The sequence below is a fragment of the Natator depressus genome, chromosome 2, assembly GCF_965152275.1.
Source record: "Natator depressus isolate rNatDep1 chromosome 2, rNatDep2.hap1, whole genome shotgun sequence".
NCBI lineage: Eukaryota > Metazoa > Chordata > Testudines > Cheloniidae > Natator > Natator depressus.
The window spans coordinates 91,963,908-91,990,124 of NC_134235.1; the positions used below are offsets into that span (position 1 = coordinate 91,963,908).

The 26,217-nt window shown below is 38.9% G+C and overlaps 1 protein-coding gene across 7 annotated transcripts in view; it reads right to left on the bottom strand.

The window, feature by feature from the left end:
- Positions 1-597: 597 nt before the first annotated feature.
- The window catches only part of LOC141982516 (cadherin-19-like), a 175,583-nt gene continuing 149,963 nt past the window's right edge, over positions 598-26,217 (bottom strand). For 4 of the 7 annotated variants that reach the window (XM_074944697.1, XM_074944698.1, XM_074944701.1 and 1 more), the window contains 4 exons: positions 21,982-22,103; positions 14,038-14,155; positions 12,027-12,278; positions 2,726-3,690 (listed from right to left, as the gene is read on the bottom strand). In XM_074944697.1, coding sequence (XP_074800798.1) covers positions 3,200-3,690; positions 12,027-12,278; positions 14,038-14,155; positions 21,982-22,103 — 983 coding nt within the window. In that variant the 3' untranslated portion in view covers positions 2,726-3,199. The other 3 variants (XR_012638105.1, XM_074944700.1, XM_074944702.1) reach the window with 3 other exon arrangements.

Genomic DNA, 26,217 nt, shown 5'->3' on the forward strand with positions numbered 1-26,217 from the left:
CGACTCTGGAGCTGGAGCTACAGGCACCAACTTTCCAATGTGCTGGGGGGGGTGCTCACTGCTCAACCCCTGGCTCTGCCACATGCCCTGCCTCCACTCCACCCCTTCCCACCCCCTACCCTGAGCCTGCAGTGCCCTCGCTCCTCCCACCCATCCCTGAGAGCCTCCTGCACACCACAAAACACCTGATCGTGAGGTGCGGGGAGGGAGGGGGAGGTGCTGATTGGCGGGCTGCTGGTGGGTGGGAGGCGTTGGGAGCAGGGTGGGGGAGCTGATGTGGGGCTGCTGACATATTACTGTGGCTCTTTGGCAATGTACATTGGTAAATTCTGACTCCTTCTCAGGCTTAGGTTGGCCACTCCTGTACTAGGAGGAGATATATAACACAATGAACCAATAGGACACAGTTAAATAATTTTGTAATTATTACATGAATATACACTCAAACTGGATGATAGATGGAACACAACTTCAAGCAGGATGAAAGGCAATATCAGCATAAACATGGATTGTATCCTAGTCCCCTGTCTGAACAATTGAACAGTGATCATTTTCTCACAATCCATGTTGAGATGCAGAGGCTGTCATCCTTCTTCATAATGAATGCTATTCCATTCCACAGGGGGTTCAATTAAAGACAATGGGACCAATTGTGGAGTATGGTACCTCTTACGGTTTCAGAATCTGGATGTTGGTATGTACTCCCTGTAAAAGATCTCCCTTACGTTTTTCTCCCAGATGGTGGAAGACACTCCTTACACCCACTTGTTTACACTGGATGGTTCATGCAGAGGGCCCAGTTTTTCTACTTCTTGCAAGAGGACCCTCCCCCTTGTGGACCTTCTTAAGTGCCTTCTGATAGAGGATTATAAGGAAAGTTAAATGCCCCGGCATACCCCAAAATAACTTTTTACTAGGGCCATTCAAATGGAAAAAGTCCAAAAGTACAGCATCTGTGCAATAGTTTTCAAGGAGTCCCTCTGGCTGGGCTCCTGAATTAGACTCATGCTGTCATGCTTGCCCTGGGAGTTTGCTGGACTCTTCATAGGGTCACAGTGGAGATCTTCTGGATGGGAGTTCCCCCCGTGGAGCTGCTCCAGCAGTTTCCTTCTGAGGGTGATCTCTCCTCTCAGCTGACTGCAGTTTATTCCTTTTTAAAGGTCACCTCCCTCCAATACATGGTTGGCAGGACCAAGGGGTGGAACTAGCCCCACGCAGAGGGACTCTGGTGCTTTCCTCATCTGTGTGGGTTGTATATACCCCGTCACACTCCCATCCCACAAAACAAACAAATACAAGCTCATGTGTTGTCTCATTCCCATTCTTTTCCATGGAGCTAATGATTCATATGCACAATATTATCTAACTAGAAACCTTTTTGTCACATTTGTCTGCATCCCATTGAATACAAGCATTTGATCTATTATTGCAATGCTTAACTGACATGCATCTTAAAGTTACTCTGTGACAACTCTTCTATAGAGGTACTTAGCATTGTTCTCACAAAAAAACCCACAACTTTTCCCCATTATACATGTGCTGGTTCATCGGCTGCTAGTCACATGCTTGATAATATTGTTTCAAGAACAAATAGCATCCATAGTTTTTCTTCTCTGGACTCACACCCCTTTGTGTCCTAATTCCCTTACTTTCTCATGTGTTTTATTTTTAACTTGCAGGTATTTAAAGTGTCTCTGTACTGGCATCTTTCTGCTTAGACTACATCCCTTGTTTTTCTTTAATAAACAAATAATTGTACAAGCTCTGTGATGTTTGCTATACTTCATGCATTTTCATTTCTTGTATAAGATTTGCCTAGCTTTCTGTAATTCAGTGGAGCTTACCTGAGAGCTTAAACAAAAAAGCTAATTGCTTTTCCTCTTCCTGATGCCAGCTTTCAGCTGTTGAAATGTTTCAATTGCTTACATGTTGCAGATGCTGTAAAATAAACAGCTAATGGAAAAAAATGGTGAATAAATATAAGGCAGACCCTTCCTCTCTTAGTCAGCATTTGAATATATTTGATGGTTTTTAGAACACTAAATTTCTGTTGATCCACCATACAGATAAGTGAAAGGGAATAGTTCTGAGACAATTTAATACTCCCGACAGACTGTGTAAAAAATACAGTGGGAAATTAATTTTGAAGTCTGACTCGATTCCTTCAGTATGATGTGGGATCATTTTCTGAAGAACTGGATTAACATTAAAATGTTTTATTATCTTATTATCTAATGTTATACATCAAGTTTTATATACATCAGCTTAGCATTTTAAAGATCTTTAATACTGTTACAATAAAATTGAGTACTGAAGCTAATTTTATATTCCATAATAAAAAATATCTGTGCTGGGAAATCAGTCATCTTTTAAGCTCTTAATAAAAGGGGAAAAGCCAAAATGTGAATTGTATTTGATGCTATGCACAGTAAAATGTAACATGGATGATACTACTCTATTTAAGTTGAATATTGATTCAAACTTGAACCTAATACTTTTTGTCTTTTATAATTTTTGAATGCATTAACTGAGAAATTAATTAGGAATTTAACACACTTCCCAGCAGTTTAATAAAAATTCAAATTTAATAGTGAATAAATGTTGACTGTAACAGGCCTTTATTTCTACACAGCTAAAAACAGTACTTGCTTTAATTTTATGCTAAAAAAATAAATAGAGGACTTTGTAAGTGTTTATGGCAATCATTTAAAATATTTCTGGTGTCTACATTTTTTATACAATAGAATTTATATTACCAAACATAATACAAATATGCAAGCTTTAACTTTGGTTAATTAATATAAACAAAAAAACCCTACAAGTCAGCCTTAACTTTGAAAATAGTTGTAAAGCCTAAGCTAGGTCGAATATTTCCAGGAACCATAGTTTTTTTGTTTTGTTTTTCCTGTACTTGTGGGACCTGTTTTAAGCACCCACCATTGGAACTAGATTTTCAAAGAAGTGCAGCTTGTATACAAGCACCTGAATAAAATCTGACTTTCAAAATTGCTGAGCATTCAACGCTTCTCAGAGTGATGCTCACAGGCAGATTTTCAAAAGGTTCTCAGCATCCACTATCCTTTTCAGCTGCTCTTCTTGAAAACCTGGCCACTTTTTTTGATGCTTAAATTGGTCTCATTTTCAAATCCAGACTTGATTTTGATTTGAGTACTTTTGAAAATGTGGCCCCTAGTGGCTGCTAATCTGTTGCACTCTTAATGGGGTCATACATGCATGCTAGTTGTTTAAAGTCTGGCCCCCGCTCAGTAAGGTAATCATAATTCTCATACACATCTGACATGCTTGATCCTAAAGAACTGAGGGATCCAGCCAGTGAGCCAGTCCCCTCAAATGCATATGTCTGAAGGGAATCGTATGGTGGAACAGTAGGATCTGTATTAGCTTCTTTAAGCTTTTCTAAAATGAATTCCCTGAACACAGCACTGTCAGGACCAACTTGCAGAGATTGTCTGTAAAGGCTTTGGATTTCTGTTGTGATGTTTCTTCTAGACTTGTGCTCTCTCATAACAGTACGAGTCCTGAGTGCTGAAATATCAAAAGCCTCTGTGTCCTCCTCTCCACCTCCTTCATCATCATACCTGACAATGTTCTCTCTGAACTCTTCAGGCTTGTCAGGAAATAGGGACTGCTTCCTCCGTTGCCTTAAAACCAGCATTGCCAAAAAAAACACTGACACAAAAAAAAAAGAAAAAAGAAAAGAATCAGAGACTTTTTATGTGTTTGGAAAGTCTTAAGGGTAATAAAACTTCCTAATGTTGAAGCATATGCAAACTCAAGCAATCTAGGTGGATTTGTAGAGCTGTGATTTTTGTGGATTTATGGTTGCAAGATGTAGTATTTTTGGTGGGGAAATGGCTACAAAGGGATTTATAAAATGGGTTAAGGAAATGGAGCAATTTGTTTGGCCAATGAGAGTTTGAAGCAGTGAAGGAATCATGGGTTACTTGTGCTGTTTGAAACTCGTTTTATTACATAATATATCAATGCTCCATTCAAAATTTCATTTCCTTCTCCCAGATCAAAACTACTGGAAGGGCTGGGAAATAAAAAAGTAACATTATTGGGTTAGATCCTCTTCAGTTGGTGTCAATTGGTTCAACTCCATTGACTTCAATGAACCTAAGCTAAGCAGGTGAGCATCTGACCCAATAGTTTCTAGTAGCTGGTCTTGCACATTTGAGAAATAAGATTTTGGGGAAGTTGTACCTCATATATGTGCACCAGCAAGCTCTGTCTGTAAGAATGCCTTCTTTGTAACTGACATAAAAGCTTGGATTGTAGAATGACTGGCTCAGATAGAAAAGATTTTCCATTTGTTTATTTTTTTTAAAAATAAGCATTCATTTCCCCCCTGCCACCCTCCCTGCACCAAATCCTGGCTCACTTCATCCCAAACTGAAGGGTCCATTTCAAATACACAATGGGATCCAAAACGATGCATGATTTCAATTTGTAACTAATTAGAGCTGAAAACTGAATTCAGTTTTAAGCTTAAAAAATAAACCAAACAAATTTGATTGACAATTCTGGAAACAACAATTCTTTATCCAAAGCACAATATTGCACAGTACACTTGTGGTACTTAGAAACGTGGCAGTTTTACCTCATTTAAATAGATAAGGTTACTGCAATATTCTTTGTACTTCCATATAATTGCTAGAGATAATACTTTGAATACTGCAGATATTAATTGATACGAATAGATATTAATATTATTAATTAATAGCAGATCATATGCCCCAGTCCATTTATCTAAGGCAAATAGCAAGAAGGTCAGACTGAGAGTCAGAAAATGTCCCGGTACAGGTAGGGTGGCTTAGATCCAACTGCTGTGAGTTGGACCCAGGAGATTGAAGCTGAGATCAGAATAAGGCCCATAGTCTTCATTTTCAAGCCTCACAGCTCTCCTGTGATTAGTGATATCCCACCCTTTGTTGTACAAAATAGGCTAGCAGAGGTTTTATTGTGTAATGAGGGTAAAATAAAGTGTTTATTTTCTCATGATATGCTTCACTTGAAAATATGTAGGGCTTCCTTAAGATGACTTTGTATTCACTTTCAACAATTTAAAACAAAGTTCTAAGACAAGAAGAAATAGTTCCCATTTATTTTGACCTCTTTAGCTAAACTCAGGCAATTAAGAAAATATTTATCCATACAGGTTTGGGTTGTTATTTTAAAAAATATATTGGAACATTTTAAAAATTATTTTTCTCATTTCTGATGCTACATCTTTGGGGATAGTTTTCTTAGGAAGCATTCTGAAGGGTTGAAGAACAAGTACAATTCATGCCATAGCTGCATGATTTAGAAAGGTAACACCTTTTTGTTATCATGCCCTTTGTAACAGTGGATTCAATTTTAAATTGAGATTCTACTCATTTTTTTAATTAAAATTTCACTTCCAGTGAAACAATTATGTTTGCCTAACTTATGTCTTTTAAATCACACCATCTGTGAAATAACTCTAGTGCTGGTGAGTTTATATAGTTCTGATAGTAGCTGATAAGGAGGCACTGAAAAAGTTGTCCTTGCTTTTGATGACCCGCATCTTTGGATGATGGATGGTGTTTTGCCCATGTTATGCTATCAGAAAGTGTAGCATGTCAAATGATGTGCTATGCCAATGTTACCATAGGAAACACGCTCTTTAACAAGCTCACAGGGGTTGATGCATCCATCTAAGGGAATGCTAAATGAACACTCTAGTGCTAGCAGGGATTACTGTGCATTACATTTAGATGGAAGTGCAGTGCCTGAGTGGTTACTGCAGGGTTTCATAAATTATTTGCCTGTGTGAGCCTATTTTGAGGCTTATTGTGTCCTTTGACTTAAGATAGCAACAAAGCACCACAGCAGCCAAGGAATCCAAGGAATTTACACATTAAGTATGTTATTTAATGCTCTCTGTGATGCATGGGCTTGCGTATTGTGACACAGCTTCTTCATGTCCAGCAGTGAGGTAGAAATTGCACATCTAATCTCTGATGTGACATCAATGGTAGATCGATACTGAGACTTGATGGACACGAATGCTGAATCCAGCTTCACAGAAATACGTGCTCGTGAATGGCACTATCAGTTCTGAGGTACTTCTTGACCATACATAAGAACATAAGAATGGCCATACTGGGTCAGCCCAGTATCACATCTTCTGATAGTGGCCAGTGCCAGGTTCTTCAGAGGGAATGAACAGAACAGGTAATCATCAAGTGATCCATCGCCTGGAACCCATTCCCAGCTTCTGGCAAACAGAGGATAGGGACATGGTTTTGTATCACTGTCTATCATGGCTAGTAGCCGTTGACCGACCTAGCCTCCATGATTTATCAAGTTCTTTAACCCTTTTGTAGTCTTGGTCTTCACAACATCCTCTGGAAAAGAGTTCCACAGTTTGACTGTGTTGTGTGATGAAATACATCCTTTTGTTTGTTTTAAACCTGCAGCCTATTAGTTTCACTGGGTAACCCCTAGTTCTTGTGTTATGGAAAGGAGTAAATAACACTTCCTTATTTACTTTCTCCATACCAGTAATGATTTTGTAGACCTGTATCATATCATCCTGTATCATATCTCTAAGCTGAAAAGTCCCAGTCTTATTAATGTCTCCTCATACGGAAGCTGTTCTATACCACTAATAATTTTTGTTGCCCTTTTCTGAACCTTTTCCAAAGCCAATATATCTTTTTTTTTTTGAGATGGGGAGACCACATCTGCACTCAGTATTCAAGACACAATATGATATTTTCTATTTTATCATCTATCCCTTTCCCAGTGATTCCCAACATTCTGGTAGATTTTTTGACTGCAGTCGCACATTGAGTGGATGTTTTCAGGGAACTATCCACAATGATCTCTTTCTCTTTAGGTCCCATCATTTTGTCTGTATAGTTGGGATTATGTTTTCCAATGTGCATTACTTTGTATTTATCAAGATTGAATTTCATCTGCCATTTTGTTGCCCAGTCACCCAGTTTTGAGAAATCCTTTTGTAGCTCTTCGCAGTCTGCCTGGGACTTAACTATCTTGAGTAGCTTTGTATCATTTGCAAATTTTGCGACCCCACTGTCTACCCCTTTTTCCAGATCATTTATGAATATGTTGAATAGGACTGGACCCAGTACAGACCCATAGGGGACACCACTATTTACCTCTCTCCATTCTGAAAACTGACCATTTATTCCTACTCTTTGTTTCCTATCTTTTAACCAGTCCAGTTACAGTTCCATGAGAGGACCTTCCCTTTTATCTCATGACAGTGACTCAGAACTCTGGGAAAGAACACTGAGTATATGTTCCTTGCAGGAATCGATCACAGGAAATTTTTGTGCTGTTTGATTTCAGCTGCTGGCAAACCAATGGCATCAGCCTTGCATTGAAAGGGACTTCATACCTAATCATACTTTGTCATGTCCAAGTTGGAGAAAAATGATACAAACTGGTCCTTCAGCCATCTGAGATACTCAGCCATCACCTGTGTGTCAGCCAGGAACTTGCAAAGCTTGAGGAAGGATTCATAGTTTATGTTCAGCAAATTATTCTTCCCGAAAACAATTTTCTTCGTGAATCCTGTGTTGTGATCACTCAGCTGAAAGATGTGGTGTTCTTTCCTTGCAGACATGTATTCAATTAATTCAGCTGTCGTCCCCTAATGCTCATACTCTACTTGTGCTACATTGATGACATCTTCATCATCTGGACCCATGGAAAAGAAGCCCTTGAGGAATTCCACCATGATTTCAACAATTTCCATCCCACCATCAACCTCAGCCTGGACCAGTCCACACAAGAGATCCACTTCCTGGACACTACGGTGCTAATAAGTGATGGTCACATAAACACCACCCTATACCGGAAACCTACTGACCGGTATTCCTACCTACATGCCTCCAGTTTTCACCGAGACCACACCACACGATCCATTGTCTATAGCCAAGCTCTACAATACAACCGAATTTGCTCCAACCCCTCAGACAGAGACAAACACCTACAAGATCTCTAACAAGCGTTCTTACAACTACAATACCCCCCTGCTGAAGTGAAGAAACAGATTGACAGAGCCAGAAGAGTACCGAGAAGTTACCTACTACAGGATAGACCCAACAAAGAAAATAACAGAACGCCACTAGCCATCACCTTCAGCCCCCAACTAAAACCTCTCCAACACGTCATCAAGGATCTATAACCTATCCTGAAGGACGACCCATCACTCTCACAGATCTTGGGAGACAGGCCAGTCCTTTCTTATAGACAGCCCCCTGACCTGAAGCAAATACTCACTAGCAACCACACACCACACAACAAAACCACTAACCCAGGAACCTATCTTGCAACAAAGCCCATTGCCAACTGTGTCCACATATCTATTCAGGGGACACCATCAAAGGGCCTCATCACATCAGCCACGCTATCAGAGGCTCGTTCACCTGCACATCTACCAATGTGATATATGCCATCATGTGCCAGCAAAGCCCCTCTGCCATGTACATTGGCCAAACTGGACAGTCTCTATGTAAAAGAATAAATGGACACAAATCAGATGTCAAGAATTATAACATTCAAAAACCAGTTGGAGAACACTTCAATCTCTTTGGTCACTTGATTATAGACCTAAAAGTGGCAATTCTTCAACAAAAAAAACTTCAAAAACAGAGTCCAACAAGAGGCTGCTGAATTGGAATTAATTTGCAAACTGGATACAATTAACTTAGGCTTGAATAAAGACTGGGAGTGGATGTGTCATTACACAAAATAAAACTATTTCCCCATTTTTATCCCCCCACCACTGTTCCTCAGATGTTCTTGTCAACTGCTGGAAATGGCCCACCTTGATTATCACTACAAAAGGTTTCTCCCCCCCTCGCCCCTCTCCCCGCTCTCCTGCTGGTAATAGCTCACCTTATCTGATCCCTCTTGTTACAGTGTGTATGGTAACACCCATTGTTTCATGTTCTCTGTGTATATAAATCTCCCCACTATATTTTCCACTGCATGCATCCGATGAAGTGAGCTGTAGCTCACAAAAGCTTACGCTCAAATAAATTGGTTAGTCTCTAAGGTGCCACAAGTCCTCCTTTTCTTTTTGCAAATACAGACTAACACGGCTGCTACTCTGAAACCTGTCAATTAATTCAGTTTCCCAGATATGTCCGTTACATAGGAAAGAAGGCATATCTTCCTTTGGTCACCCAGAAAAGTCAGTGAACTCAGTATTTTTTGCAATCCATTACATAGGCATGCAGCTTGTCTCTCAATTCAAAAAATTATCCCAGTACTTTCCCTCTCAAGAGCCAAAAAGCTTCACTGTCGAAGAACAACACATCATGATCGGATTCCATTTCTTCACATGGGTTTGCAAAGAGGCACACGTGAAGAGGCTGAGTCTTGATGTAGTTCACAATAGATGAGACCTGCTGCAAAACTTCACATACCTCTGGACTCAGAGCTTTAGATGCTAGTTTTTCTCTTTGAATCATGAAGTGAGTTCACACAGCAAAGGAGCTACTTTCTCTACCAAGGCATGCACACCTGCTTTGCGGCTTGCCATAAACAGAGCTCCATCTGTGCAAAAGCCCACCATGCAATCACACCGCAATTTTTTGTTTTGCATGCAGCACATTGAACCATCTTGCACCATCTTGTGTCCTGGAAGAGGAAGAACAGAATGTCTTCAGAAACTACCATCTCATGTGTATTTCACAAAAGCCAAGAAATTTGCATCACAACCCTCAGTGCTCACATCAACTTGAAGAACAAAAGAATCTGTGTTTTTCAGATACTCCATCAGTATGTTTTCTTGATCTGCGGCTGTCACTTTGATCCTTTGCTTCACTGTGTTGTTGGAGAGTGGTATGGATTTGAGCTTGTTTGCTTCAGTTTCCCCAAACATTATGTTCATCACATCAGTTGCAGCTGGCAAAATCAAAGTTTCTCCAATTGTATGAAGCTGCTTGGCCTGTGCAACGTGGTAACTCACCTCAAATGATGCCTTTTGAGCATGGTCAGAGATGAACATGACTCTTTTGAATTGCAATTGTTGACGTGAAAGTTTGTCTTTCTGACACTGGAAAAATATCCTTAGTTTGTCTGTGTGTTCCATGTGAAGGGTTTCTAAGTGTTGTTTAAGCTTCTTAAGCTTCATGCTTTCTCTAAGTGACACTGTGTTATAGCAGGCATTTTGGCCTTTCTTCTTTCTTGATCAAATCACTGGTGAAGTCATAATCAAAGAAAGCCTCATCATATTTTCAAGCATGTTTCTTGGACTCTTGTTTTTTGTTCATAACTGCACCATTAGATTCACTGCTGGAGGCTGAAGCAGATACTCTGGGTAAAAAAATGAGTCCTCTGTGTCTCTTATCATAAATCTGAAAGAGGAATTCACTATTCAGCAAATGAGGCCAGGACTTAGGAAGGCCCTGCATGGTGATACTAGGGCAGCAAAATGATTCTTTATCCTCAAGTGACAAGGGTACTCAGGGTGGCATGAAAGAAGATACGGACCCCACCCTACTGCAGACTCCCATCTCAGAAAAGCCTAGCACAGGTTCCTACTAGCTCAAGCAGAGAGGAGGCTCTCTTGATGAGGCTGCTACCCACAGATAAGGATTTTCTGCATTCAAGTCCCTCAGATGGATACTTGCACAGCTGCATGGTGCAAATGGCCAAACTGGTGTCTGCACAGCAATCTCTGCACAGACAACATGTCTGAACCTGCTTCACAAATGCCGCAACAAGAGCCCAATGTTATACTCTACAAAATGGTGGTCTCCACAAAATGTGACCTCACATGCATCATATATGCTAGGCTATGCTGCAAGGTTGCCATTTTGATCTAGAAAATGACAACTTCTGCACAGCATGGCCTCGCACGCACTGTATGTATGAGGTTATACTGTGTGAAGACCTCCATTTTGTAGACCAAAATGGGGGCTTCCTGATGCAGTGTTTGTGGAGCGAGTCCAGACATGTTTGGGGGCAGATGCATCACAGTTTGGCAACTTGTGAGTTAAGGCACTTGATTACAGTCCTGAAGGTCTGGATTTGAGTCTCACTCAAACTCACACTGAAAGTTTGGACGGACAAGATCGCTGCCCCTTGTGCTCTAGATCTACTCGGAATGGGGGTGGGCTGAGAAGAGAGCAGAAGCAAACAGTTTCTGCACTCAGAGTGCAAGGAGTGCAGGGCCTGCTACTGTGAGCAGTCCTTTCACAGCAGGGCAAAAGGGGAAGCTTCTTGTTTGAACCTTCATCCCTGTGCAGGCATAAGGGGTTAACACACTCTATCCCTATATTTATAGGGAATATATCTCAAACTAGTAGAATCTGTCTAAATGGAGGAAACATTTTAGGTGCACAGACTGCATATGTTACATCAGGCCTAGCACTCTGCTTCCTAAATTTGTATCAACAGACGCGGGGGGAGGGAAGAAAGGGGAAGAGTAACATAAGAATGGTTGTATTTGAATAAGTGACTATGTAAATATGTCACTTTATTATTCATCAGATCAACTCTGTTTGTATTCAGAGTCATAGCTGCCTCCTTTATGACAAAAATAAATAAAAAGAAACAGTAAAAAATTATCTTAGCTCTACAGAACCACACAGTTATGGTGGAGAGAATTGGATTCTATTCCTTCTCATGCATCATCAGTAGAACTGTCAGCTAAATTTCAACTGTAAGGCTAAATTCTGCTTTAGTTTTATGTGTGCTAAGACAAGATTTTAGCCTTCCACATCTTTACGACAGCTGATGATAGATGTGCATACAGGAACACACCTACACTTTGGCCAGATTTTCAGGGCTGGCAGTTACAAAGACTTTTTTTTTTTTACTTGTAAACTGAACCGATTTGATTTGTAATCAGTGAAACACAATAAACACAACAGCATAATTAGCTCAGCCAAACCAAGGAACCTCTATTCAAATGATCAAGTCTAGCATATAGCAGAAGAGGGCAGTGGGACACATATATAAATACTAAAGCCATCTCACTTATTTTTTCTTACCTAATATTATTAGTATGCAAGCCAAAACTGCAACTAATGTTTCTATGCTGAGACCCATGGAAAACATGAAAGCTCCAAATCGACAAGACTGGGCACTAGCTTCAGTATCACAATCACAGACGCTGACAGTTAGGGTGTTTGTGCTGGTAAGTGAGGGGGTTCCATTGTCCACAATTAGGACTGGCAGGAAGAAAGCAAACTGCTCTTGTCGACTGAAGCCATTTTTTGCTGTAAGAATTCCAGCTGTGTTATCTAGAAGATGAAGTATTTGTATCAGATATTTGTCACTTTAACAAAAATAAATAAATTATTATAATAAATAGATTAACAAAGCATCAGTTATAATGCACCATGCAAATCAGCTTCCAGGGACAACTCATTACTGTTTTATACAGTAATTTTCTTTAGTAAATTAATATAAAAATGGGCCTAATACAGAGCCATTTATCCAAACCTTCTGTACTTTGCAATATAAATATGGCTGATCAGAACAACCCCCAGGCTTTGGTTTGTAAAATCAGCTTTTCAACAAAGTATGCAAAACAAATGAACAAATATAAACATTCAGTTTTGTTTGTCTGCATATCTGTGGTTGTTGGTAACCTAATGGGTGGAGGGCAAATTCTGCTCTGTGTTACATCAGTAGATCCAGAGTAACTCCATTTACTTCAATACAAGTATTCCAGAAGTGATGGCAGAATTTGACCAAGGAACTTTGTATTAATGTTCAAACCCAAAACTGGGGAAAATACCTACCCCATATTCAAACTGATGAACTGATTTTTTGAAATGGACCCATGCAACCAGCTGCCATCCTGTCCAGCTGTTTGTAGAGCATATTGTATAAGTGGCTAATCAAAAGGTTCAACATTCAAAGAATGGCTTTCCGATAAGTGGGGGGAGGGGGCAGACAAACTTGGTTGTGAGCATCCACAACCTCAAAACAGGGGCCAAGTGTGCTCCTGCTACTTTGGCCAGGGTACATTTCAGCTTAGAAACACTTTAAATACGTAGCTTGTTGGAAAAATATGCAGGGCAGGTGGCAGGGTTGTTTGGTTTTGTGTGATTAGAAAGTTGGCGACCCTACGTAGCATTCCACCTCCTAGCAGTGGGTCAGAGGTAAATGAAAACCAGAAATTTAAATATGTATTAAAACATTGCCTTTCCTTTTGGAGACATTAAGAAAACTAGTTTCCTATAGAATGAACTTTCCAAAAGTTAGTCCCATTGATTTATTCACCTAGCCAGACATTCAAATAATTAGCAAAATCAATATAAGTTATGTGTATTTTAGTTGAGTTTGAAAGAAGCTCTTCTTCTAACTCTCAGAAGACTGACTTTAACTGGTCATCTTTCCTGTAATATCACCAGCTGTTAAACTTAAGTTTTCCCTTCAGATTAGTTTCGATTGGTGACCCCCTAGACCATTCTTTTGAAGCATCTGGATCAATACCAAAATGGTACAGCATTAGGATATGCAGAGAAGTCATTCATATCATGTCATCAGTAATCGATGCGTACAGTTTTAAATGTAACAGGATGCAAAGTTACATAATTGTGAATGTGCTTCTGTTTATAATTCTATTTTTGCTGAACTGAGTAAAAGAGTGGACCTCTATTAACAGCATCTCTCTAATATTCTTTTTTTAACACCAATATGTGACAATTTAGGAGTTAAAATTATGTCCCATAACGTATACTATATTTAACTATCTATTAAGTAATATAAATCTATTTTTCTTGATTTTGTGCTAAGTATTTTTCTCTCTTCTATAATACTATCTTTTGTTGATTAAAGTTATTTGGATTCTAAAAGAACTATTCTACATGAGGTTATTGGATTATATTATTATTAAAGTTTGCTCATGATAACTCTTTTGCCCTATTTCAAACTTAACACCAAACATTTTTCTGTATGGCTGGACGATTATACAAAAATGGTGATTTGAGCACTATTAAAGCATGAATATTTCATGAAGGGATTTTTAAAAAGCTACATGAATGACACTACCTTGATTATCTCTGACAGTAAAATTTGAGTTGTTTGTGGCCTCCCGAGCCAGATCGAAGTAAAAATGATGGCCTTCTACTGAATCATCTTTATCCACTGCACTGATGGTCTGGATTAGCTGCGAATAAACATGACTGTTTAAGAATAAACACTATTTACTTTCTTTTAACACAATAAATGTCAGACATTATAATGAATTGCTGAGGCTACAAATTCTGCAGCAAATAAATGTATATAATTGTAACCTTGTTGGGGTTATTGGTTTTCTAATGTATTTTTAGTGTCCTGCCATTATGCCATTTGATTTTGTGTTGATTTGAGGGAGATAAGCATTAAATGCCTAGGATAATGTAAATGGCTTCCAGAATCAAAATGCAAAGTGTAAATAAAGTTTTCATATGCAAACAAGAATCATATATAAAATATTTTGCCCTTTCCTTTTTCCCACAAGGTGAAAAATATATTATTCTCCATTTGAACCAACCCTCTAGTGCAAAAGCTATTTCCTTCCAGCCCATAAACACAGCAGCATCATTCAACTGATGTATTATAGTGGCAGTAAGTGAGAGATGGTGACAAACCCATGTGCTGAATTGTTGGTTCTGGAAATTATGATAGACTGATTATGGAAGTTTTTGTTTTGGTTTTCAATAAAACAAAATAGGCCTTATTTACAAATGTGTCAAAGCAGATTGTCATTTGCAAGAGAACAAAGCCAAAATTAACATCTTAGCCCTGAAAATAATATCTTCCATCTACATGAATAAACAACCAAGATAAACTCAATATAATGAGCAATATTTCTGCTTGCAAAGAGCAAGTATTTATCACTATTATCAGTTGCTATTCAGTGAATTATGCATCATCAAGTACATCATTCAATGAAGATCTTCACAGATCACTACAAAAGCCAATTTGTTTCTTTCATTAGCAGAGACTGGTTTCTTAAAAGTATGTTTTAATTAGATAAGGACCCAAACCAAAAATCCAGACCTGAATCTTTGATACTTAGGAAAATGTCATGTCCATTTCGAATAACGTGACTCTATTTTATCAGTCACTGTGTCTTCATTTTGTATATGGATTTGAGCATCCAGGACTCTGAGTACACTCAATTCCCATTGAATACAGTGAAGCTGAGAGACCCTCACTGTTTTGGGTGCTACAGTGGAGATTTTCAAAGGCACTTAGCCAATGGGAGCCTGGCACCTAACTGCCATTTGTCTTTGAAAATCTCCCCCAATACAAATATTTTCCATTCAAAGTTCTAAGTAAACATAAATTCCATTTCCTTTTAGGCAAGATAATAATCATGGGAGTATCATGATATCTGTCTTTTCTGCCACGATACTTAAGGAATGTACGAGGCAAGTGTGAAAGCAACAGGATATGCTGTTGTTGTGGGTTCCCCCATATTCCTGGCACTCCGTCTTGTTCATGTGAGCAAGCCATCTTTCATCTGTGTAAAGATCCCATGGAGAAACAGAAGTCCTATTTAGCCTTATCGTGGCAGTGCTAGAGCACTGATTGCTACTGCATGGGATGTCTCCCACATCAGACAAAAGGGTGTCTTCTACATAACTGTTAGGAATAATGGGATGTTTCCTCTTTTCCCAGAACTAGAGAGTATCTTGGGTGATTCAAATATGCGGAAAGGGGAGAGAGCGAACTAGCCCCAATCATAGCAGGGAAAGCTGCTCCCTCAACACTATTGTGAGAATAGATGCAAGATTATCTTTTGAAAAGTGAATGTAATTGTCACAGATAATGCAATATTGACAGAACTAGAGAATGAAGCCCTTTGCTTATGCATGTATCCAGTACAGAACAGGAAGCCATGGTCCAGCATCCTCATGCTATTCTATCATGTACTCAACAAACTAATGTGGCTATTTCAGCAGGTTTGATGGTAATAATCTCCATGCCTATAGCTGACAAACTGTATGGCTGTGTGTATTCCACAAATATTTGCTTAAATTCAAAAGCAAATTACAATTTGGTTGCATTCATGGCAGTTTCAGGGTCATTTTCCATCAATTTTTGAACTTTACTAATGTGAGTTTCAGGAAAAATGAAAGTTGAGCCTCAATGTTTGACTATTTGATTGTAAAATTGGTACCTCATAATTAGCAATTTGTGCTTTATTGGTTAGTTATGTCATGTGACATTCTTTCAATTCCATGATTGGCTAACTATATAGCTAACCAAGATACTGATGCAGTGGTGAGCTCCATACAGACAATGTAGTCTGGTCACATGGAGCTCATTGAAGATTGACATTATCACAGAAACTATTAATTATTTATTTGATTCTGATACTCTCAATTTACAGTTGCATTGTGCTGATTAGTAACATAGCCATCTAATCAGGAAACAAAACATTACAAATCCATCATGTTTGGAATTCTCAAAATATCTGCAGTTTCAAGTCAACAGAACTGGTTTGCTATTTCACTATTAATTCATTGTGACAAAGTTCCTCCTCTGCCTTGGTGGGTCCTGCACTTATTGGCGGATTTCCTTGCCTCACAGACTCACGGCAGCCCTCAGTTTGGCCACTTTTGCTAGTGGCTCAAACCTGCCATTCACTCAGCTAACCTCATCACTGGCCAGCATGGGGAAAAGGAAGGAGAACAATTCCCACAGTCTCTGCTGGTTCACCGAGTGGGTCGGGGGACAGGCCAGGGACCTTCCACTCTGATGGGACCCACAGTCCAGGTCAGCTCCTCCTGCATCCAATAGGGAGTTGGGGGGATGGGCAGAACCCGGGTCCCCCTCTACTCCGGGTTCCAGCCCAGGGCCCTGTACATCACAGCTGTCTATAGTGTTTTGTGTAACACCTGTGTGACAGCTACAACTCCCTGGGCTACTTCCCCATGGCCTCCTTCCAACACCTTCTGTATCCTCACCACAGGACCTTCCTCCGGATGCCAGATAGTGTTTGTACTCCTCAGTCCTCCAGCAGCACGTCCTCTCACTCTCAGCTCCTTGTGCACTCTGCACTGACTGAAGTGAGGTCCTTTCTAAACCAGGTGCCCTGTTTAACCTGCCGTAATTGATTCTAGCAGCTTCTTAATTGGCTCCAGGTGTCCTAATTAGTCTGTCTGCCTTAATTGGTTCCAGCAAGTTCCTGATTGTTCTGGAACTGCCCCTGTTATCTTACCCAGGGGAAAGGGACCTGCTTAACCTGGGGCTAATATATCTGCCTTCTATCACTCTCCTGTAGGCATCTGGCCTGACCCTGTCACATCATGTATAGATAGCTAGCTAAATAAATAATATATAAATAAATGTGGGCATCTGTATATATATATATATTTCCATGCAGTATCAGTTATAACTAAGCAAAATGAATACTTCTTTGACAAGTTCATTTTCAGTCTGGAACAATAACAAGCTGACTTTTTCCTTGTTTATGTCTTTGCTATTTAAAAAAAAGAGAGGAAAAAATAAGGGGGGGGAATGGGAAACCTGCCTCTTTCTGACTATTCTAAGCATATGCATGTCTCTTGTGAGCTTCATCCTAGAATTGAAGGAATACAGTCAACGTATAGGTAGGGAAATGTCTTAATCTTTATTTCTTATTGGATCATTTCTACTAGGAATCAACATAAACCATATACGTCTATAAAAGATTGAGTGCAACAGAAAGCTCTAATTTTTCTAAGTGTGAAGTAAATATGATCCAGAAAGAAAGAAAAAGATATATTTTTCCAGTCTTCCTAGTCTTGTTTGCATCTAACTTGGGACAGGCTGGCACCTCAGTGCAGTGCAGTGAAGGCAGCATCACAGTTTGAGAAGTTCTGCACTAACTGCTTGTGAATCAAGATCTACAAATCCTATGTGCTTGATGTGGGGAAAAAAGATAAGGAGGTTAGGTATTGCTTTCATAAGGTTGTATAAGATAATTGGATTTAAATCTAATTGCCATGAATTGTGTGACTTTGAAGCTCATTAATCTGGAAGCGCTAATAATCTAGGAGCCAATTTGAAAACGTGCATTTGTTTTTAAACTGAAATGTATCCATTATTTCTTCCCCTAGAGATGTGGTTTGGGGTTTTCCTTGGAGTGGTCAAGCCCACTGATTCTTTACACAAAAGTTCAGCTCTTTTTGCCAGATTTATCAGAGGTAGATGGAGCTGTCAGTCTGGATAAACCATGGGCCTGCCAGAAGTTTGCTAAATATTCACAACCTGTTATCCACTGTAGTCATTGTTTGAAATTATTCACAAGTTGCCTCCTTAAAATTCATTGAAATTATTTCCACTTTTGGACAACTCTTGTATGAGCACACTCTACCAGATCAGCCTCAACTATGTGGTCAGGAAAAGCTCACGCTTTAGCTAACCATAATTACAATACAGCAACTTGGTCCATAGTTACACACCCTCTCAGAATACCAGAAGCTGGATTCTCATGCATCAGCAGATGCAGTTAGGGCAAGAGGTGGTTTAAATCCCTACACACTACTTCCGTTTTCTTTTATTCTCTATGGAGATATCCCCATTTCTCTTCCTCCCTGTTTTCTTATCACTGCTCTTTATGTGCTACTTGTACATGATCAATAGACATACCAAGGTAAAATAATAAATGTTGTCTTACCCATCAATTTCTCTCTCCTGATTTCAAAAATTCTTTAAAAACATGACTTGTTAGGAATGGTCTATTTTTGCAAACTGCGCATTTTCAACCTGAATCATGTACAGCCAGTTCTATATACAACTTGGTATTCTTTGTGAGGGTTTTGTGTGTGTGTGTGTGTGTGTGCTACAATTCATTTTATAGGAAGCTAATATCACATAAATTCTCTTCACTTGCACTGTAACTGCTGGCTATTTTATTATATGCTAAGTAGTTGGGTAAATGCATGGCTTTTTTTCTGATCTCTAACTCAAAGTGCAGATTACGTAGTCTCTGCTTTTGGATCTAATAAGTAAAATTACAAAGTAAACTACAACTTCAAAGTCAGTTCATGTGTGATCATCAAATTTGAAGAATTGATGCAAAACAAATATACATTAGAGAAGACAGCACTAATTCAAAATGTAGGTGAACTCAGTGCAGCTTGTCTTCAGCTGAAACCTGCTTCTTGCCTGATATGAAGAAACACTAGGAGCCACAAGGGGGTTGAAATTACCATTCATATAACTGGACACATTCTGGATGCTCAACTCACTTACCCTATCCCAGAAAGTCATTTGATGTAGTACATTTAAATCTCTCAAGCTGCAGTTTTGAGCTAGAGTCAATTCATTAATGCCCAGTGAGTAAGTCTTGCTGGGCTAAATTCATTCTTGCTATGACATCTGTGGTCTTACACCAGGGATGTATTTGGTCCATTTTGCTTACTGGCCATTTTTATAGATTTTGGTATAGAATACAACGGAGTTTGTAACTACTGTAATAAAAGCAATAAAGAAAAACTGTCACACTGTGGTCAACAAGTTCCCAAAATGGATGAGCCTATTATTTATATATATAGTGGTAAGGTCAAAGAGATTCAATGTGAATCCAAAGAGAATCCAACAGCCACATGGTTTACTAATATTGTTCTATTAGATCTGATGCTAGCAATAGCTATAATAGGATAGTATTCTATTTTATATAGCACCTTTCATGCTCAAGTTATTTTGAAAGTAATAGATTTAATACTGGTAGTGCAGTGAAAGTGGTTTCTCGATGTGCAAAAGGAAGCTGCCTTCCTGGCTACTATGCAGTTGATGTGTGGATTATAGGAAGGTGCAGAACTATAAGATAAAATGGAAAATGAAAAATCCATTCAAAATGTCTGATAAACCTGATGGATGGATTTGGACCATAGCCCAAAATATCCATCTTCTTTTACATTCATTTTTATTGTCAAACTATCTTTTCAGATGATAGTCCCAAGGACCCAAATGCAATTCTTTTATTTGAACCACTTCCAGGGGCTAGGAAACATAATATAACAAGGAAAAATGAGAGCAAAAGTAATTTGCTAAAAATAGACTGAGAACTTTTTAATAATCTTGGGGGGTTTTCTGGCAAAAAGAAAAGAAAATGTAATTCAAGGTTAGCATTGTTCTTAGATATAAGCTATAGTATCACCCCACTGTCTTTGAGTTTGGCTAAGCAAAAGGGCATTTTTATTCTATGTATTGTTATAGTTCCTTTGTTTCCTAAAATATGGCCCTTTTATGCTCTTGAATCATTCACAAATAATGTATTTATATGTATTTGCTTTTTGTTTTCACTTACAAACTGGATTGACGTCAACAATAAAATCCTCCAAATCCCACAGCATAAGGAACTTTTCCCCTTCAATAACTCCTCCCCATTCTGACAAACCTGAGAATACAGGGTAAGCTTTGCAGTGCCCCATGAAAGTAAACAAACTCCAGCTCCGTCAGGCTAAGGAAGGAAGCAATTTCCAGAGGTAGGAGCCCTTCACTGAAAATACCCCTCAATACCTTTTCCAGACATAAATAGGGGGGAAGCTTCCTCAAGCACTCCAGCTTATCATGATGGCCCCAAAAGCCCTGATCTACCATTGACATTGTGTGGAAAACCCTGGGCCATCATAGAGTTAGTTGAGTAAAGATGGCCAAAAAGAGGGGTTGTATTTGACTGACTGATCAAAGCCGACTGAAATCAATGGAAACCTTTCCACTGATTTCAGTGGTCTATATATCAGGCCCTTAGAGTTCGAAAGAGCTCCATTGAATTCAGTGGGCTATGGATTGGAATCTGAGTTAGGCAGGAACTAAACCATTTAGAGCTTCATAACGTGAAGCTTACAACTTTAATTGCCTTGTATTAATTCTCACTATATATAAATTCTAAAATCTAAATTGATCTGTTAAGTGATCATCATAAAAATACTAATTTTTATCTCTAGACTCCTTCTGATGAAAATATAAAAACATTAATAATATCTATGTATCTATCTATATGGAAAGCCTACAAAAACAGTCTGTTAAAAGTAAAGGAAGGTAAAATTTATATTACACATCAGCCATAACAATCTCTTTTTTATACCATTAAGTTAAGTAAAACATCTTAATCATTGACTGTGATAATTATGCATTTCAGTAACAATTTCTTATTATTCCTTCCAAGAGTGTTTGGTGTTGAGCAAGTGACTTAACAAATCTCTGTTCTATAGTTTTCCCATCTGTAAACTCTGATAAATATTATTTTCGTACTTCAGATAGGTGTGGTGAGATTCCACTCATTAATGTGTATTATTGTTTTCAGCAGTGCCTTTCTTCCTAGAGGATTCCAGAGCACCGTGGAAATTATATGTAAATTCAGAGATTTCTTCACCTACTCCTGAAAAGAAGTCATCTTTGGGGCAGAACACAACAGCAATTCATCAGCACACAAGAACATTATGCAACAGTAGTAACTTTAGAAAAGAAAACCGATGTCATTTTGAATTATGAACAAATGAAAAAAAATATTGATCATATAAATATTTGTTTGTAAATTATATTATTTACTACAATGATATCATTGCATTTTTAGTTAAAGCATTAAAATATGCTAATAGGACCCGAAATACTTCATTTTACTTCAATGGGCTTTTGATCAGGGTATATAATTAAAGATTTAAACCTTACTATATTCTAAAAGACAATGAATAATCCTCTCAAAATGCTATACATAATTGCTGAGAATCTCATTCCCAATAGGATTTTGTCTCTGTCACATTAAACTGTACTAAAATTGTGGTGGTTTTTTTTACCAGTTTCCTTCTCTACCTATCTAAGATTATGTTTCCTTGTTTGGTTGCCAGGGATATTGTTCTTATTGGAAAGAAATATTATACTCTATACGATTATCCTGCATTTGTAATATCGAAATAAACTGGGTTCAAGCAAATAGCAATACCATATGCCAAATGTCTTAGGTCACTGTAAAGGGAAACAATATGGTTACACAACAACTTTTCAGCCTCTTACCTGTCCAGATCTTGCATTTTCACACACATAAATCTCATAATGTTTTGGGAATTCTGGAGCATGATCATTAACATCAAGAACTTGAACATACACAGTTACTTCAGAAACTTGTTCTGGATTTCCTAAATAAAAGAAGGAAAGGACATCAAGAATCAATGGTTACGTTCTAACCCATTGCATGTTTTCAAGAAATAAGGGTATTCAAATTTTCTATTAAGTGATGACAATCTTCAGCTGAGATGGAAATCCTTACTGATGCCCACAAATATTGCCCAAAATATTAATCGGTTGGGGTATTCCTATCCATTGTGCTGTAAAATTATTTTAGCAAGGTAACACTTCTGATTATAAGATTGCAGCAGCAACCAAGAAGATTTTATGATATTGTATTTCATTTTGAGAAGCAGACAAAATTGTAAAGCAGAATCTCTCTTCATTATTATTATTATTATGATTATATTCTGTTAATCCATTGTCTAAAAACACCTTCCCACAAACCACCATATTTTTTAAAAAGGCAATTTTAAAATCATCCACAATGCTTTTGTTAAATGTTGGATTTGTTAATTCATCCATTGGATTATAAATTGATTTATTTTTTAAAAGGAAGCTATGGGACCTGATCCTACAAGCTGGTCAATGCATGCCAACCGTTGTACCAGCACAGAGCTCCATAGACTGTAATGGGGCTTTGCCCATGCAGAACACTGTAGAATACTGGAGTCATGGATGCCACTAGAGCTGTTCTTAGTTGACATTTCAGAGGTTTGGGCAAAAACAAATTTCACCAAAATTCCCACTGTTTCAAAAATATCCAGCCAGCTCTAGCCATAAACCAATCAGGATGGATACACCATCCTCTGGTTCATGCCCACGGGTTGAGAAACTGTATTCTACAGAAATGAGGCCTGTGGGTAACAACATATCCACAAGCTCCAAGCACACAGATGGGTGCAGAAACCTGAATATTTCCAAACTTTCCCAAACTAGCACCTTTGTTCAAAATACGCCTACATATAAAAGGATGAACTCTTAGGTCTTGTCTACATGCCTATGTTGTACCATTTTAACTATATTGATACAACCCCTCTGGTGTGGATACAGTTATATTAGTATAGCTGTACTAATATCTTTTTCTGGTATGGAAAGGGGATTTAGCTACACTTGTATAGGGCATCTTTTATTGGTATAATGGTGTCCACAGTAGTGGGTTGTAATGCTTCTCAGGGGGTTATGAGACACCTCGCTACCACTTGCCATTAGCATGAGGAAGCCTTGTTTGTGCCTGCCATGTGTCAGCTCCCTGACTCCATTGGCCACAGGAAACACAAGCACTCCCCTCTTAGCCAAATCAGGCTCTACTGTCTAGTGATAGGCTTGCTACAACCCCTCTGACCATCTCCCTAGAGTGTCGAAGACTTGGTCCATTAGAAACAGACTTCACAGATTTGCTACTTCCAAAGTAGCAGCTTACAATTTTCCTCTTAGATCACAGCACTCCTTAACACACAACACTTAGATACATTCATAGCGAAAACAAGCAAAAGTTTATTTAACAAAGAGTAAAGATTCAAATGATAGCAAGTAGAAATATTGGAAACAAAAGATGATTGCATATAAAATAAAATCATAACTCAAATTCTAGAACTTAGATTTATTTAATTTTCTACTTTCATATTTTACAGATCAATGCTCACCCCGAAGACCTTGCAGTGTTTTTCAACCAGGGTTGATCTTTCATTCATGAGATAAGACACGCTGCCAGTTTGCCTCCTCAGTGAAAGATGCCAGGGGGTACCTCTGCTCCCCCGAAACACTCCAACAATCCACTGTCTTTACTCGGAAACAATATTCCCTCCTGCTGCTTTATTTCTTCCTGTAAATATCCTCTCTCATATAGTTCACAATCTCTTGCTTCGAATTTTAGCTCAGTTATGTAAATAGAGCTATACTGTGAAGCAGACAATACACAATTCCCAGCCAGTGAGATAGCTTCTATTACCCCCTGCCTGGAAGGAACTGGTATGAGGCATGTCACCATGTTTATCTAAACTCCAAGGCATTGAGAATCTAATTTCCAGTATAGATACCCAACTCCTTAGCTATTATCTGTACATTCATTTTGAGATAATTATGATACCCAGTGAGCTACTGGCTCTCAGTAGAAATCTCACATGCCATCATTTTGTGAATTATTGTGCATATATTTGACCCAGGGGATCCCTTTAAAAGTCCATGGACCAACCGCCCATTCCCTCACCCAATTGGCACAAAGAAGTTCCTGGGCCACAGGGTACTGATATAACTATTCCAGTAAAAAAAAAATCACACCCTGCTCAAAATAGTTATACTGGTACACAATCTGTATGCAAATCAGACCTAGAAATATTCTTGCTAATTTATTAAAAGATTCACAGAATGCCTCCTAAAGTCAATAGGAGCAGGGCGGTTGAGGGTGATCAACAACTTTTGGAAGCACTCTTCACATTACTGAATCAAACCTCTACTGAGAGAAAGAGACAGTACAAGAATATACGTGTCACAGGCACCCTAATAAACATACCACTTTGGCCCCAATACAGCAAAGCACTTGAGTACATACATAGTCCCACTGAAGTCAACAGGAATACTCACATGCTTAAAGTCAGGTGCTTTACTGGATCAGGAGCTGAAGCATAATATTTTCCAGTGAATAGAACCATTGTAGTACATTCTTGTTGATGAATGGCACAACCTGGTCTGTCAATACAGCATGACTGATATTGGCAAGACCCTTCACAGTAGTTGACAATGCAAACTGTTGTGTGCTAGCATAAACTGCCTGCTGACCAGCCTTCCCGTCAGGCTGCTTCCTCTACTCAGGAAAACGAGTCAAATGGATCATGAAGATCAACAAACACTGGAATCTGAGCTGATGCAAGAGGGAACGGTATCAGAAATAACTGTAAATAAAACAGGTCAGATCTGTAACTGGTGAGTAGCAGCAGAGCCCCATTGAAACCAGTGGAGCTGGGCTGATTTATGGTAGGCATCAATAGTAGGCATCAAAGTTCATGATAACTCCTTATATTAACCTCTTCATATATTTCTTGAAAGATTTCTTTTTGAGATGAAATTTCTCATGCTTAATGTTAATAAGAATTGATTGGGAATGTATTAATAAAATTGGTTGGGCCATTCTTTTACATAACGCAAGCATGGAAAACATAATCATGTATCTTAAAAACAATTTTGACACTGCAGCCCTCACCATATGTGATGCAGGTATGTGGTGAGGAGATTTGGCTGGGATGGCAGAGGGAATACATCTCTGAATTCCTGGCTAGTTTGGGAGGGAATAGCAGCGCCTCCCCGCCATCTCTCTTGACAGCTTCATGGACAGAGCTTGAGTGGAGTGGGCTGATTTTAGTTCCTGCCCTCAGAGCCTGATTGGCCCATTTATAGACTGCATGGGCACCTCATTGGCCTGATGGCACCCTCTGAAAATGTGAGTGTCGGAAGTTTATATTGCTCCTCCGGCCATGAACTACCATTCACACCTGTTTTCTTTCCCCAGTTACCCTTCCATTTGGTGTTTTTAGACATTTCTCTGTTTCTAATGGTAGATTCCAAACTTTTCTCTTAGCTTTTGGCCAGAAACCCCCACATAGCTAGTTAGCACCTTCCTCAGAAAACACAAGAGGTTTTTCTTGAGATGAAATATTGTACTATTGAGTTATTTGTCACAACTGTGTAATATCTGTCCAGGGAATGTTAATTGAGGTAGCAGGGGGAACAGAGTTGCTTCTGCAGTCCTAGGCACTGGCCAGGTGGCATCTGACTAGACCCTTGCTGCACATTGCATGGCGAGGGAAAGGGGTCAATACCTATGCAGAAAGACGTACCTCTTGTCTCACCACTTATCCCTTGCACAAGAAAATGAGGATATCTGGATCTGAGCATAGCTATATTACTCAGTGCCTATGATACGATAAGCAGAACATTTACTAAGCAGAGCACAGTCTGCATGAGAGGAAGAGGAAGCTGAGAGACAGCTAGATTCCAAGACAGTAGGAGATCCACAGTAACAGAGTGGCTGGTGTCTAGGAAGGTTCTTTAAGAAGAAATCAAGGTTGTAGCAGTAATTATTGGAGACCAAACTGGCCAAATCATGCAGAAATCAAAACAAAGTTTGCTAATGTAATAATGTGATTGTCCCTAGTGATAAAATCCTATCCAATAGGTGCAGAGAACTAA